The sequence below is a fragment of the Crotalus tigris genome, unplaced genomic scaffold, assembly GCF_016545835.1.
Source record: "Crotalus tigris isolate CLP2741 ecotype Arizona unplaced genomic scaffold, ASM1654583v1 scf7180000017774.6281472, whole genome shotgun sequence".
Classification (NCBI taxonomy): Eukaryota; Metazoa; Chordata; class Lepidosauria; order Squamata; family Viperidae; genus Crotalus; species Crotalus tigris.
In genome coordinates this window covers 4,677,219-4,693,816 of record NW_024096625.1, presented here as the reverse complement: position 1 = coordinate 4,693,816, position 16,598 = coordinate 4,677,219, and the positions used below count along the sequence as shown (strand labels likewise).

At 36.6% G+C, this 16,598-nt stretch overlaps 1 protein-coding gene across 5 annotated transcripts in view; it reads right to left on the bottom strand.

The window, feature by feature from the left end:
- Positions 1 to 16,598, bottom strand: part of OSBPL3 (oxysterol binding protein like 3) — a 118,878-nt gene that overhangs the window by 29,831 nt on the left and 72,449 nt on the right. For all 5 annotated transcript variants that reach the window (XM_039342060.1, XM_039342063.1, XM_039342064.1 and 2 more), the window contains 9 exons: positions 14,790 to 14,906; positions 14,569 to 14,622; positions 14,267 to 14,380; positions 12,439 to 12,612; positions 11,010 to 11,133; positions 8,695 to 8,798; positions 8,489 to 8,578; positions 1,932 to 2,088; positions 1,174 to 1,304 (listed from right to left, as the gene is read on the bottom strand). In XM_039342060.1, coding sequence (XP_039197994.1) covers positions 1,174 to 1,304; positions 1,932 to 2,088; positions 8,489 to 8,578; positions 8,695 to 8,798; positions 11,010 to 11,133; positions 12,439 to 12,612; positions 14,267 to 14,380; positions 14,569 to 14,622; positions 14,790 to 14,906 — 1,065 coding nt within the window. The remainder of the gene's footprint in view (positions 1 to 1,173; positions 1,305 to 1,931; positions 2,089 to 8,488; positions 8,579 to 8,694; positions 8,799 to 11,009; positions 11,134 to 12,438; positions 12,613 to 14,266; positions 14,381 to 14,568; positions 14,623 to 14,789; positions 14,907 to 16,598) is intronic.

The following is a 16,598-nucleotide window of genomic DNA, read 5'->3' as shown; positions in this document are numbered from 1 at the left end:
GGAAAATTCCACTTTTCATAATATTCTTATACATTATATATTCTAAAATAAGCAAAATAAGATGATGCATTACATCACAACTTTACCAACAGACTTTATCCCTTTAAAAATATCTGTGCAATTATTCATATGTGCAAAGTACTGCAACTTCAAGTGTTATGATTTATTCCACCACTCTATTCCACCACTCTCCACCTTGCTTGCAATCTTGGAACTATATTTAGGAAAGTCTGTATTTAGGGCAATTCATCATGTCCCAATTTCCTTCCAGTTTCAGTTTCATATATGGACCATTTGTTTTATACCAAGAGAACAACAGATAGATTTTTCCCTTTCAGAATTGACTGCTGTTGATGATCCCAATCACTAATCAATATCAATATAAGTTGTCCAAAGCTAATTGTATTTTGCTTGGGACTAAGATAAGTGATCACAAAAGGGTTGTCCTGCAAGCTAACTTCTTGAAATTGGTTTATATTAGTGGACAGATTTTATTCAAAGATCAAAGAACTCAAAATTAATGATGGGATTTTATTCCAACTTATTTAGCCAGATTACCCAAATTGCTTTCAAGATGCTTCCTTAAGACTTAGGGAATGAAAATAATAGTGGTCAAGGCAAATGCCAGATTGCCCTGTTGCAAGTAGAATGATATAACCAGTTCATTCTATCAATTTATATTTTATTATATAAATTCAAAAATAGAGTATACAGTATTAAAAAGAGGAGATAAATGGGTAGATGCTCCCACAATCTTCTATGTCTATTTTTGGAAGTCGAGGTTATAGTTTGAGAAAGTAACAAGCATAGATCATCCTGAAATATTTTTTTATCATTAACTTCACTAAATTCTGTGATGAAAGATAAGACTATTATGGAGATAGGACCTATTCACACTACGTGTACCACTTCACAAAGAATGAAATACATGCCTGTGTGTTCAGCACAAGGACACACACTGTGCCTTCTACCACACTTAGGCAACTCTTGGCAAAATCACAATTTGCAATTTGTTATAGAAACAAGTGAACAAGTGTATACCAAAGCTCAGTTCATTTCTTTGAACTCCCCTTGTTTGAAGTAAACTAAATAAAGACAAAAATCAAACCAAAAAGAATTAATGTAATTGATGACACATTTTTGAACACAAGTCTAATTAATGTGGGAACTTACAGATGATAAGGCATTCTTCAGTCCAATTATCTGAGCAGATGGAGATGCGACTGAATCATGGTCAAATATCTGCTTCAGCTTCTCTCTTTCTGTTGAAATCGTACTGAAAGCTGACTTTAAGGTAAAGTACACTACAAAAAATAGTTCCAAAAAAATTACAGAAATGACAGTTTATAGGGCAAAATGTAGAACTATTTGATGCATCACAATGAAGACAAAGAATACCAAGCAAGCAAACAGTCCCAAATCTTGTGATTAATGTCTTTAAAATTGTCTCATTTGAAAAAAAAAGTCCCTGAAATAGCATTCAAATGAATTTAGCTGGGAAAAACTTTGCTGGCACAATGGTTAAGTTACTGCTTTATTTATTTTACATATAAATAAACGACTAATGTCATTTTTTGGACTTGGAGGTCCACAAATTTTTTTCTATTTTGTTTTAATAAAACAGCTTTCTCTTTTAGCAACCCTTTTACATCATCAATGCTAAAGCTGAAATTCAGTAAAAGGTTTTAACAAATGTCTGATATGTTAAAATATTCCAAAATCTTACATTCAGAACAATAATCAATATGAGATCATTTTCTGGGGGGGGGGGGAAATAATTAAGAAAAATATTTATAAAATATCTCTTGTGATCTCCATAAATAGTTCAACATTTGATATTCATAAATTGTATGCAGTGTTCACCAAGTTTAATTTTCATGAATCTAAAAATTGTTTTCATCATCTTTCTATTGGAGACAAATCCCAATTACCTTTGTGTGCTATGTGACACAAATCCTCTTGCAATTTAGAAAATTCTGATGTCACCTCAGAACCATTTGAATACATTTTTTCATCCCCATAATCTAATGTAGATAAATTAGGATTTGAAGCATGCAGCCTTAGTGGAGTAGAAAGAACAGTTGGTACCTACAAAGAACGAACATTTATTTGTTTGTTTATTTATTTACATTCATTGTTGCCAATTGTTAGACTGCCTGGATATGTTTGCAGTTTTCTTCACAGTATTTCAATATTTGCCATTGCTCCTTTCTAGGGCTGAGAGATAGTGATTGCCTCAAGGTCACCCAGCTGGCTTTATGCCTAAGGTGACGCTAGAATTCAGAGTTTCTCAGTTTTTAGTATGATGCTTTAATCAATTAATAAAAACGATGCATACAAACTCCCACATAAATGAAATAAAACATTAAGCTTGCTGCTATATCTGAAATAATGCCAAAGATGGTCATTATATCTGTCTCTGTTTGGCTCTTTTGGTCCACAACAGATTATTTGGAAAAATGATAAACATTTCCTTTCTGACACCGTTTGGATCTGACATTCTCCTAAGAAATAGAATTATTATAAGCAGGTTTCTTTATAAAGAAATAACAGTTTATTCTGACTTCCGGTTTTGCATCATAGTGACATGGCTGAGGGATTGTGGAGCTCCGCACTCCACAGCTGGTTTCACCCTGCCTGGAGATCCTAAATGAATCTAATGTCACCCTTGAGAGACGGTGAAGGAGGGGCACCCCGATGATCGTAGAATGACAGCGGTCGATCTGTTTGGGGGAAGCCCTCCAATTCAACAAGAGAAAGGTTAGCTGCACTCCCGGTGACTAGCCCAAGCTACTGGCATCTGAACTCCAAAAGCACCAACTAAGAACTGTGAACAGCGTGTTGGAGTTGGGTGAGAATATTGATTTTCTCTTCTCTATTTTGAAACTGATTTCTTGGAAAAGATCCCCAAGAAGCAAAAAATCTTCTGAAAGTGAGAAGGAAGGGGAATATAACCCCACCCTTCCATAGGCGGAAGTGATGATTTAATTTTTATGGGGGACAGAAATACATTGAAATGGACTAATGTAAAGCTATAATTTGGATAAAATTGAAAATTATGAAAATTGTTAAGATTTTCTACTTAAAAGGATATTGATGGAATTACAAGAAAATAATTGTTTCATTTTAAAAGCTAGAAAATAAACAGACACTGATATCTAGTAGTGGAATAGAGTATAGAATTATAGTTGTCTTGCCTCAGAAACTGGCTAGATGCCCAGAAACAGATCATTTAAAAAAAAAAAAAAACCATTGGTTTTTAACAATAACAATCTCCAGTGCCTGGTGTACAGTGTGTTGTCTTGGTTTATATAATTGAGAGAAAAAACCCAGCAATAATAATTAATTAACAGTCAATAATGATTAAATTTGATGATTTCATAATTAGTATATTAATTAATAATATATTTCTTTGATCTTCTCTTCTCCCATTTGTATTCTTCTTCATCCTTAAATAAATATAATTCTTAATATTTTCAATATATAAATGATTAAATATAGTCATTTTTTCATATTTATTCAGATAGTGATAACATCTATGTATAACATTTTTTAAATAAGTTTATATTATTCTTATAACTATCATTTCATTAATTCACCATGCATCCTATCTTCGTGATTTTTGTTTAAGCTTAATTTCCCCTTTTATTCAAGTAGTGGGATTCAAACGTGTGAACAACTGGTTCTCTGTGGATGCCGCTTCCAGAAGTCCATTCTGGGCCTGGGCAACAAAAAATTAGCTACCAGTTCTACCAAACTGGTGTGAACTGGCTGAATCCCACCACTGCACTGGGCTATCTAGTGCAGAATGAGAAATACAATTATTTATGAAAACCGCTGACTTTCTTGGATTATAAATACTTACTGAACTGTGATATTTAAGTTTAAGGATAGTCTACAGAGACAGAAAAACTTTTGACTTTTTGGCTATTCTCCTAGCCGGGAAATTACTGGATGGTTTTTAAATGACTGAACATTTTGGATTGTTTATAAAGATAAAAGATATATAAGACTATAGCAGTGATGGCGAACCTTTTAGAGACCGAGTGCCCAAACTGCAATCCAAACCCCACTTACTTATTATTGGGTGCCAGATGGGTATGGCCCACTGGATAGGCGTGGCCCACTGCATAGGTGTGGCCCATTGGGTGGGTGTTGCCACTGAGTGGGCGTGGCTGCAGTAGTCATGGCAAACTGGCTGGGCGTTGCCACTGAGTGGGCGTGGCTGCAGTAGTCATGGCAAACTGGGTGGGCGTGACTACCTCGATGTTGCTCGTGGGATACCTGTGGGGGCCAGACATGGTTAGGGGAGATCTAGGGGGGCTCTGACGGGTAGGACGGTCCTGCGGGGTGAGGCGAGGCGAGGCGAGGGAGGGGGCAGGGTAGGAGTGCCATTTCCATTCAGCATTTCTTGTAGACGTCTCATGACCCAAACATCAGCAATGCCAGAAGAGAGGGGGGTTGTGGAATGAAGGAGGAGAAGAGGAGAAGGAGGGTGGCTATGGAGTCCTTGCTCTCTGAGCTTGGTGGCTTTCTTGCAGACGTTTCATGACCCAAATTAGGTAACATCATTAATTCACTTATTATTCCACTTTGGGTCCTGAAATGTCTGCAAGAAAACCACCATCCTCAGAGACACCCTCCAAGGACCCTTCATTTTAACTCTTAGCCAGAAATATTCTCCTTGATTGGCATTCCGGACCGTCTCAGGGCAGAAGAACCTGCCTGGCAGGACCTCATTCCTCTTTCCTATGGGGCATATACCAATGCCCCCATCCTTCATCATTTCCTTTACCCTAAAGGCCAATGAAGTTTCTCTCAACCACCAGCACTGGCACTCCCAGTTCCTCCAAGCTGCTCCACCACCTCCAGCTTTGCCTACCTCTTGGGGCTTCACCTGGATGCGACACTATCACCCCCATTCATGGATCAGGATGCTCCTCCAAAGGCCGACTGCATCCTCCCTCCCGGCTGCTCCCTCAACCTTTCATTGCCTCAGCGCCACACAACCCCTCACAACCCTGAAATAACCTTCCAGGAGCAAATTCTCCTCCTTTTTTCTCACTTATCTGGGCTGCCCCCCACAAATACTTGCCCTTCCCCTGCTCCCCTTAGATCCATAACCGATGCCCCACTCCAGCAGCCCCATTCCAATCGCTGGTGGGGCTGGATCCCTTGGTGATGGTGGGGGTGATGTTGAGGGCCGGCGGCACCAGTTTCCTTTTGGCCAGCATGGCGGCAGTGGCAGAAGCTCGCATTCCGTAGTGCCTAGTGAGGGACCTGCCTCAGAAACAGCAGCAGCAGTGGCATCGTCATCATCAGGCCTGGCTGCCCTAAGCGAGGCTGAGGCTGCAAGTGAGGCCTAAACTTCTCAGCCTGGCTATGAGGTAAAACGCAAATAAGCAAGAGGAGACAAAGGGGGTGTGGCCAAAGTGTGAGCGCACCCTTGGGTGCACAAGGGAGAAACTGGGAAAAACATCTTCTCCCACTCACTCGCCGTCCCACCACTTGACCTGACCTGTCTTTTTATCTGGACTGCCTCAACCTCCCGGGCAAGCCAGCTAAAAAGACAGGTCGGGCCGTAATTTGAGGACCCCTGAGCTACAGCTTTGGTGGCTTTGTAGGCAGAGCTGAGAAGTTCTGTTCTCTGACAGAGGAGAGAACTTCACAGCTCTGCCTACAGAACCACCAAAGCAGCAGGTGGAGAGGCGGAGGCTCAAGGAAGAGGGTGCTGAAGTGGGTGGTCGGGCCATTGGCAAGAGCAATGCGTCTGAGTGGAAAGCAGCCTCGAAACAAGTGGGTCAGGGAAGGAAAGAAATCCTCTGAGGCTGCTTTCCGCTCAACTGCCCACTTCGGCACCCTCCCTCCCTGAGCCTCCAGGCTCCACCTGCTGCTTTGGTCGGCCTGCCAGCCCCCATCTCAATGTCCTGCCCATCGCCACCTATCATTTTGCGATAAGTTAGAAAGTCCGATGGAACTTTTTTTTTGTCCCACAAACATGTGGCAAAGGCTGAGAAGCAAATGGAGAAACAGAATGCAGCTGAAAGGCAGGTTAGTAAAAAACACTTGGGGGAGGCGAGGGTATCTGGGCGGGGGTGGCAACCTTACCTTGCATGGTTTCAGTAGGTATCTGGCAGGGGGAGGGGAGCAACCAGTCTACCATCATGCTAGCGCCACTGCATTACTTCTCTACCCCATGCATAGGCCGTGCTCACTCCTCGCATGGAGCGCCCTGATCCTGCCACTCCCCCCATCCTCCCACAGCACCTTCTTTGCAGCTCCACCACATCACTTCCTCCGTCACTGTGGGACTAAAAATAAAGTTCAATCAACCAATTCCAACTTTGCAAGATCTTTTTTTTCCCTGCAAGAAGTTCAAATTGATGATTGAACCTTTTCTTTTTGCACATGACGGCAGAGGCCTAGGACTGGGGCAATAGCACGCGTGCCCACAGAGAGGGCTCTGCGTGCCACCTGTGGCACAAGTGCCCTAGGTTCAACACCATAGGATTATATTGGAATTTAAGACTTGTTGGTTTGATGAAAATGGAGGTTGCATATACAACTAAAAGTGGTAAGAAACCCATGCAATATTCTTTTATAAAATCCCCAATCTGGAACATCAGAGATCTGCAGGAGAAATACTTCAAGATAAAACAAATATTTTGCAGGAGGAAATGTACACTATGTCACAACTAATTCAAACGACAATGGCTTAAAATCATAATGAGATTAAAAATAACTTTGATGATATTTTTTAATCTAAGTTTACAATGAAAAAATTCTGAGAAAATGGTGATAAAGAATGAACAAACAAATTAGATAATAGAACAAAAACTAAAGAAAAATGATTCAAGGATGGAGGCTATAAATAAAGAAAACCACAACTTAAAGAAAAATTTACAAGATCTTGCTCTAATATTGGAAACAGAAAAGACATTTCATTTTTCAGAATATCAAAACAAACCTGAAAACAAGTAAGAAGATTTGACAAAAAGGACAATAGAGCTGTTAGAATACCACTAGATTCTGGGAGACAAAAAATGGAAAGAAATTGAGGGAGAAGAAAAGTGAAAGCATCTTAACAAGTATGAATGGTTGAAACTCCTCCTCAAAAGCACCTTACTCCATTTGTCTTTCCCATTCTTAACAACACTTATAAAAATACAGGAAGAATTATATGGCAAGCTGAACACACTGACTTGGAAGGCTGCTAGGCAAGAGAAGAAGGAGAGAGCCAGACTCAAGAGAGATGATCTGACTTATCAGATGGAGTACTATATGACTAAACGCTTGTTTGAATATGGTTAAAAAAATAGTAAAATTTTGGATAGAAATGGGTTCTATGGTAAGAGAGATGTGATTTATAAGTAGTATAGTATGGCTTTATGATACGGAAAATGTAAAAATAATGAGATGATTTAAATGAATGAAATGTTTTAGATATTCAATTGTAATCAACTTGGAGAAAATTATAACTGATAAGAAATGTTCTGACTACAGAAGGGAACCTAAGCTTAAGTAAGAACAGGTGAGAACTAGATTTAAGAGAACTGACTTGACATACCAGATGGAATATCATATGACCACAAGTTTGTCTAAATATGGTTAAAAGAATAATTAAATCTTGGAAATGAAGGGGTTTTACAGTAAGAGAAATGTGATCAATAAGTAATATAGTATTTCTTTTTCTTTCTTTTTTATGATATGGGAAATGTAAAAATATTGGGATGATTCAAATGTATGAAATATTTTGGATATTTAAATGTAATCCATTTTGAGAAAACTATAACTAACAGGAAATGTTTTGACTACTGAGGGAAAACTAAGCTTAAATAAGAATTCTGAAAACAGGACCTATAATTATTTACATAAGATGATTTTTTGCAAATGCAACTGTAAAATAAGCTGACTAGAAACTACATACTGATGTTATTGTTAAATATCAGAAAAATGTTTATATTTAAATCTGTATGTATTGATAGTATTAAGAACTATATTTGTTTAATGTTGGTAAAAGGAGAATCTATTGAAAGAAGAGAGGACCAAGGAAAAGTATTTCTAGTTAATATGTGGATTATGAAAGTATAGAAATTAACTACTATTCACTGTTGTTAAATATATGAACCCAAACAACATGTTGTTTACTAAGCACTGAAGATTGTCATTCTAAAAAAATCAATAAAATATACTAAAAAAAAAAAGGAAATAACTTTTTTTGTTAAAAGCGAGTTGGCCAAAAAGCACAATAGGCTGATTAAAACAGAAGCTCCACTCATTCCAATGCTACCTTCACAAGCAGAATGAAATCTCTTTCTAGTGTAGGAATAGTAATTAAGGCTATAAATTGTATTGGAAAAATAACTTTTTGCCAGCAAACACAATCTATCTTAGATGGCTTTCTGAAATAATGCTTTCCTAAAATATTTTTGTTAAAACTATTAAAGAAATTTTAAAAATGAAGTTGAGGTATAGAAGAGGTGGTTACCTGCAACATCCCTTTAGCATCTTTATCAAGAGCTCGAGGCCATCTTCTGTGTGTTCTTTTTTCTTTTTTGGGGCTTTCAAAAAGAAGACCCTTTACAACAGCACATTAAAAAAGAGAAACGTGTCATTTATCATCATTCTAGGAAGAAATCTAGCTTTAGCAAGCAGAATGATCCCCCATCAGAAGTGGCAATTTTTTCAACTTACTTGCTGAATATTTATGGCAGGTGCTGAATATGCCCTATGGAGAACTTCCATGCTTTGTAAAAGCTGGCTCATCTCCAAGAGATAGTTGTGACAATGGGAGAGGTCTGTTTGGAATAAAAACAATGGCTTTCACTGCTTTGGTGGAAAGAAGAGAGAAAAAGCAAAAAAGAAAAAAGTGGACTAAACAATCAAACTTCTTGCTGTGCTTAATTGTTGAAAACATAACTGATAGAATGCAAAAGTTGTTACTCAATATTTCATACCTGCTATTATTATTCTACCATTTCTAGAATTAACAATTTAATAACTGAATTAACTATTTAAAAGAAAATATCATTTCCATAATTTTAGAATATAAATATTCTATGAACAAAGAGAGTTATTGGACAATAGCTTCTGAAATAATGCTTTCCTAAAATAAAACTATTAAAGAAATTTTTAAAAAGAATTTAATGCCATCTTTGAACATAATATTTTTTATTTCCTTGGGCATTATGAAAAAAGAACAAAGACTTTTCCAATAGTTTACAGCTTTAGCAGACATAATTTACTAACTGTTCAAGGGGTTCCCATGGTTCTCTGTTATTTATATTCTTAACAGACAATTCTGGTTCTTGAAACTGTAATAGTACATTAGTATAATTTACTTACTCGACATGAATGCATTATTGCTTATTTTTAGCACAATGATGCCAATTAATATTATTTTCACTATACAAGTTGTTCTCAAGCCTGCAATTGTGGCTTGAGCCTGCAATTGTGGCTATACTATCAAAGTGGATTACCTGTCAGGTGCAAGCAATCAGACCCACAGGTGTAGAATTCAAACTAACTACTTTATTATATCCTGCCTATAATAATCTCTCCAGACTCCCTGCTTTCCCGCTGGGAAAATATAGATAAGGCTCACTGGACCCTTGGGGGAGGGTGCTCAGTTCTGGATCTCTTGTGATTGTGCAAGGATTTGAGATTAATTCCCCACTTGAGACATCCCCTTCTGCTTTGGCTGGGTGTTTCCCAACAGGATCTGATTATTTATTTATTTTGCAGTGGTTAAGTAAATGTGGCAGTTGTAAAGTGAACCATTGTTCGCTATGGTATATAACTGAAATTAAATGCTAGTTTCTGGGGGGGGGACCATTATAAATCGCAGTCATAATATAGACCAATTGTTGAGTACTCAAAATGTGGTCATGTGGATGTGGGAGGACCAGATGTAAAAAACTTCTAAAATGGGTCATAAGCAGCATTTTCTGGACCTATTGTAAGTTCAAATGCTTGCAAAGCCATTCTTTACATTCTGAGGTGGCATAGCTCTGCTCTCCATTTATCAGGTTCCCTAGAAAAAAGGAGAGATGCTAAAAAGCATTGTTACTAAATTCCAACATAAATGAACAGCAGGATTTCACCAGCTTTCTCTCGATCAGAATTATCAGTAAACATATGCTTATTAGTATTCTATTACAATAATAGAATAGTTAATATAATGTATATTATAATCTCCCTAAGTAATAAATATTGAATAAATCTGATAATTGGACAAAACTAAACAACAGAAAAAAGATCTACATATAACAAAAAGTTTATTTGAATTAAGCTGTAACAGCTAACCCTTCATTCAATATTTCCAAATAATTAAGGTCCCGTTCCCCATGTCCCCATTCAATATATAAAGAATGAATATTTCCCAGTCTAAACTGCTAATCAGAAAAGAGAGTTCAAGTAAGCCTGCACATGTGACTGATCAAAACTTCAGGGAAAAACGTAATAGTGTTATTATATATTGTTAGGGACAGAAAAGCTTAATAAGGGATGGTCCCATGCCAATAGTATTGTTTCCTAAGAAGTTTGTTTGAAACATCTTGTTTGAAAAGCGGTAAGGACACTCTTATATTTTTTTCCAAGGAAATAAATTTCACATTATACTTTACAGGTTTGATTTGCCATGAACCAATTACAGCAGCCCCAAGCGGCAGAATAGAACTATTCTACAAAGATAAGGAGTATTTCATTAACATTTCTAAGAAAGTCCAATTTACAAAAAGACTTTTGTACTCTCATAAAGAAAGAACACAAAGAAATATATGTTTCTTCTGAGGGTCTCCTCGTTTTGCACAATTGCACCACTTTTCTTTAAGCTAATTATTCAAGTTCTTCAAGCAGGTACCAGAAGTATTTATTTCAATATCACATGGAATAAATTTTTGATTTAAAGACTAGAAAGTAAATAGCAGGCATATGTCATAAAAAAATCTGAGAAAATATGGAAGAGGTAGAATACTTAAATCTTTTAAATCATTCTACTTTCTTTTTACCTTTTGAGCATCTTTCCATATCTTCAGATGGCTGCAAACAAGTTGGAATTCCTGGCTCATTTAAACAAGGGAATGACATAGGACTTCCCATCTGCACTGAATTTTGCTGTGTCATGCTGCCTCTCTGTTATATGATGATAAAATTTCATAACTTATAATAAATATGACAATAATCATTTTCCAGTGATGAACAATGCATGATTTACAATTAAGGGACCTGTCAAAATTAACCATCAAGGTCTACATTCAAATTCAAAAAGTTGATTAAAAAAAGTTTGCCCCAAATTAAGAAGATTATATGTATGACACTCTCTATACTGTACTAATCTGCTGACTGGATGAATGAAGATTTATACCGAAAAGACAATTGCTCACAAAACATTGCCTTCAATTCTTAGAAGTTATCAAAAAACAAATAAACAAAAATCAGTAATATCTCTGCATGCTTAAAATACAAATGTTACCCAATTTGCTATACACCATATTATACCAAAGAAGCTGAGCAGTTTTCATCTATATCAGCAGGTTAGTTCAAGAGGAGACTGAAGTCCCCTGAAGCAGAGAAGAGCATAATCTGGAGAAGAATGCATTAGACTGAAACCCAGCATGGGACAGAATCTACTTGGTGGGGTAGGTAGAAGAATGAAAGGGGAGGAAAAGAAACAGAGACATCAAGTGCTAAAAGCCAGAGACTGAGCCAGTATCTTTGGCCCTTTTCCTAACTCTAAATAGAAGTAGAGTACTTTAAAATATAACAATGAACATATCTGTTAAATCAACAATATAGAGTGCACACATATGTCATCAAAGAACATTCAAGAGGAAAAGAGTTCCTACTGCAAAGCATCTTAAATCTCGGGTCATTAACCTTATTCCTACCCTGGCAATTATCAGTAAAAGTGAGCAGGAGAACATGGAAGAGTCCAGGCTTGCTTATCTAGACATAGATAACCTTGCAAAAGAATGCTGACTAAAAACAAAAACCTACTTTGTTCCACACTTTCCTATATTAATTAAAACAGAATTAAAAATGCCAGGAGGAGATTATATTTTGTCTTTCATCAAATCCTGAGAACTTACAAAAAGCCAATAACATTTTGATAATGGTTTTTTTTTAAAAAATATATATATTATTGATTTTTTTAACATAAACACTTGATATTTGGTAAACAGTGTGTCATCTGGGTTTATGTTTACAAAGTAATCACTAACAGTTAGTTTCTATATCACAAAGTCCACATGATAGCTTTGCTTGATTTTCTCTTCTTTCAATAATTCTCTTTGCAACCTCATTTTGATAATAGTTTCTGCACTGCATGTTATATATATGTTCCCCAAATCCTACCATCAATGTTTGTTGTATTCCGTATAAACTAATAAATTAATCCTTAAATGGATGCCCTTAATCTATGGTTAAAACAAAGTCTACCTTTTTGTTTGCTGTTGATTCCAAAAGACCAGTTACTGAATCTGCAATAGATGTTGAAGCTGAGAAGAAATGATTGTTGATGTCATATGGAAACATGGAAATTTCATTTTGACGATACATTCTATGATGACGCAGTTTTGCGACCCATTCATCAAATACTTCCTGAGATTTTTCCTAGTAGAGAATTGAAGATGATAAAAACAATAATTACTAAATCCCAACATATAATTCATGTTATATGGTGGTGCAGTGTTAGAATGCAATATTGCAGGCTGAGTCTGCTCACTGCCAGGAGTTCTATCCTGATTGGCTCAAGGTTGACTCCATCCATCCAAGGTCGATAAAATGAGGACCCAGATTGTTGGGGGAAATATGCTGACTCTGTAAACCGCTTAGAGAGGGCTATAAACCCTTATGAAGAGGTACGTAAGTCTAAGGGCTATTGCTATACGGTCTTACTTTCCCCAATTAGGTCAAAATGATCAATAAAGCAATAATTTATCCTTAAGTATTATATTTGTTCACAGCCTGGGCTACTTTCCATGAGGATAGGATAATGCTTGTCCTTGGGAATATAGAAAACAGAAGTTTTACTAGAGCAGATGAAATAGATTTGCTTTTTTAGTGAAGATCTTGTAATCAGTTCTGCTTTTCAACCTAAGTGATAGGAGATAGAGGACTATGGGAAGCAGAAATATACAGCAAACAACACCTGGAACACGTAAACAACAGCACAAAAAAGCAGACGATATTGACCAAATATTAATCATGAAAAATAGGAAGTTGCTCAAAGGCTTGGTGTTGGTCTCTCACTAGCTTTCAGAAGAATTTTTAAAATTTTTCAAGCAGCTAATCAGGTCAGCAAAGCAAAAAAGAAAAAAAGAAAAAAGAAAGAAAAAAAAAAGCCGTATCTCCCTCAGTATTCTATTTCCAGTGAGATTTTTTTTCCAGTTGGTTTTTAAGCTGAAACATACATATACAGAAATCTGCCAAAGATTTCAATGCAAAATTTAATTTAAAAAAAATATTCCCAATGGAGATGATTGGAGTAAAAATTGTTTTATCCATCTTCTCTACAGCCAACACTAAACAAATTTCAGATTGAGAACCACAGGAAAAACAGTTAAAAATTCAACTAGTGTCCCAGTCTATAAATAAAAGCAGAAGATCCACAAAATCTAGAACTGAGCATTTAAAACCACATCAGGTTTTTTAAAACCACAGAAAAAGAGTACTATCAGTAGTGAAAAGCTAATGTATCTTAGTTGTGCACATACTGTTGAAAAAGCAAAGGGTTTTCTGGTTCATTCTATCCAACAAAATTAAAATTAGATTCAATACAGCTCTCATTTGCTGATGCAATATGCTACACAAAATGTACATTTTCACCTAAACAGATTTAGTAAACAAACTACACAGTGATGTATCTATACTTCATTCCAAGTATATTAATTAATTATGCTCATTTGTTTTCTCCCAAACCTACTTTTCTCAACCATCTTCCACGGGAACAAATTAAATTATTAAATACAGAGAAAAAACTGACACTGACACAATTCATTATATTAACAGCTAATTTTGCATTTTTTTGTAACAGTGAAAGCTCTATTTGGCTGCAGTGTCTTTTGCAAAATAGGAACACATATGGAGGGGAAAGGCTATTAAAGATTAAATGGTGAAGCTGCATTTTAAGCAAATGGCAAAGAAATTTATTACTATATATAGGAGCTCCAAGAGGATTCTGAGCTTGCATGTACTGTTATGATATCTAAGAGCCATATAATATTTTTAGTTTCAGAATATATTCCTATTATTTAATTAGGATTACCTTTAAATGATAAATGTGTTCCTCAGTATCTAAATCTATACATTTAGTCGATTTCTTCACAGACATCACCGAAAGGCCAACATCTATACATCCATGCAACTTCCCTTTCTCTATCTGGTAAAAAAAACATTTCAAATTATTTAGTTTGGCTTAGGAGAAAATGACATAAAATACAGATTTTCAGAATTACCTCTTTCCTCCTATTGATGTCTATTGGAAACAATCACTTATTTCTTTCCCCAAACTGTGAAGCTGCCATCATATTATTTTATATGACAACATCTGCACAGTCAGGCACTTACATCGGCTGGGTTCTTTGCATACTTCAAAATCCCTTTGTCCAGAAAGAACCATCTCTGCAATAGAAAAACAGAGGTTTTTAATCAGACAGACCAACATACTGCAGTAAAATATATTTTTAAACAGTTGCAATATTCTCCCAGCCAACTTTTAGAAAGGACACCAAGCAAATGTTTTAAATGGCACTGGCGACAAATACCAGGGGTGAAGGCCGATTACTCACCTTATGCCAACCTTTCAGAGGCCATTTTCTTTTTTTTAGCAAGTAGCCTTCCTGCTTCTGGGGTTCCTGGGTGCAATTCATGACTCCGCGGAGTCCTTCTACGATTTCCCAGCTGTCCTGTTCAAAAACAGAATCCAAAATACCTGATGAGTTTTTTTAAAAAAATAAATAAAAGGAGTACTGTTTATGTTTGTTGCCTTAAGTTATTTATAAAAATAATAAAGATATAAAAATAAAATAAACTGATACAATTATACCTTATCAATATATTGTAAATCAATTTCAGGGAACCTGAAACATATTATTTATTATATCAATTTTTCAAAGCCCTTCATTTGGATGTAGGGTGTCAATTTTAACTGGTTTTTATTTTACTTAAAGTGACTTTTAAACTTAAGCCTTTCCCCGCAATTGAAATGAAATGAAATGTTACTCACACATCTTTGAATCAGCAAGAAACTTTATTAGCATGACATTTTCTGTTCAAATTTTCCTGCCACCTCCCCCTCCCTCCCTCCCCCCCAACAACCATCTGATGTGGCTTGGGCTGAGAGAAAATGACTGGCTCTAGGTCACCCAGCGGGTTTCCTGGCTTAAAGGAGGCCTGGAATTCACTGTTTTCCATTTTTTTTCGCCCTTGTTCCAGTTTTAAGTTTTCAGTCTTCCAGCTTTACTTAAAAAAGGATAACATCTATAATGTTCTATACATTCTTAGGCTGCTCTTGGATGGTATCAGAACACTAATGCTACTTCAGCCCAGGACAACTTATGCCTGTAATCACTCATGATCTGAGTATAAATTGAGTAAAACACCATGGAAACCCATCAGAAAAAAAGATGTTTCTGACGCCTGATTATGCTGTACAGATAGTCTTTGCTTAACAACAAGGACTATCTGTAAGGCAGATAAACGCAAGACTAGAATTTTAATTGCTAAGTGATGTGATGTTCCAAGGACCATTGTCTTTCTTAAGCAAAGACCGTGTGTCATTAAACGAGAACTTTCTGCCAGCTTCCCACAAGCAAAGTCAATAGGGAAGCTGGCAGAAATCTGCAAGTCCCAGGCAGCTCACATGCAGGATGGTGGGCAGATAAGTAACTGCTGCCAGGCAGAGGTGCAGAGGTGGCCACCATGGCGTAAGTGTAGTCGTGGTTCACTGCTATCAGGTTGGGGAGATTAGAAGTGATTTACAGGAATGACCTGACTTTGCTTGTGGGAGCCCATAGAGAAAGTCAGAAATACCAATGACCAGAGAATTCTATAACTTTTCTAAATGTAACCTGATTGCTAAATGCCCAGGTTACAATAATGTGACCTGGGTGTTCTGGAACTTTGAGGATTAGTCGCAAGTACCACTTATTCAATATCACTGTAATTTCAAACAGTCACTGATTCAGTTGTTAGCCAAGGATTACTCAAAGCTATGTGCAAGCAGGAATTGGCTCTTGATGGGTTGCAAATCAAATCATTGCAATAGGTAGAAGAGCAAATAAAAATTTAAAAAACTTTGATATTGTGTTAAAGAGCCAGTTTGGTGTAGTGGTTAAGGCAACGCTTTCCAAACATAGATAATTACCCAAAATTGAGTAAAGGTGGTTTTTCTTTCTCACACCAACCCAGCAAGGACATTTAAATAGGGACTTTCTGATAAGCAGTTTTGGATAATGAATGAAGGAAAAAAGTTTGGGAAGCACTTTGTCAACAATTAAACTAGAAACTGGGAGACTATGAGGTCTGTCCTGCCTTAGGTACAAAGCCAGTTGGGTGACTTTGGGCCAGTCAATCTTTCCCTCAGCCCTAGGAAGCAG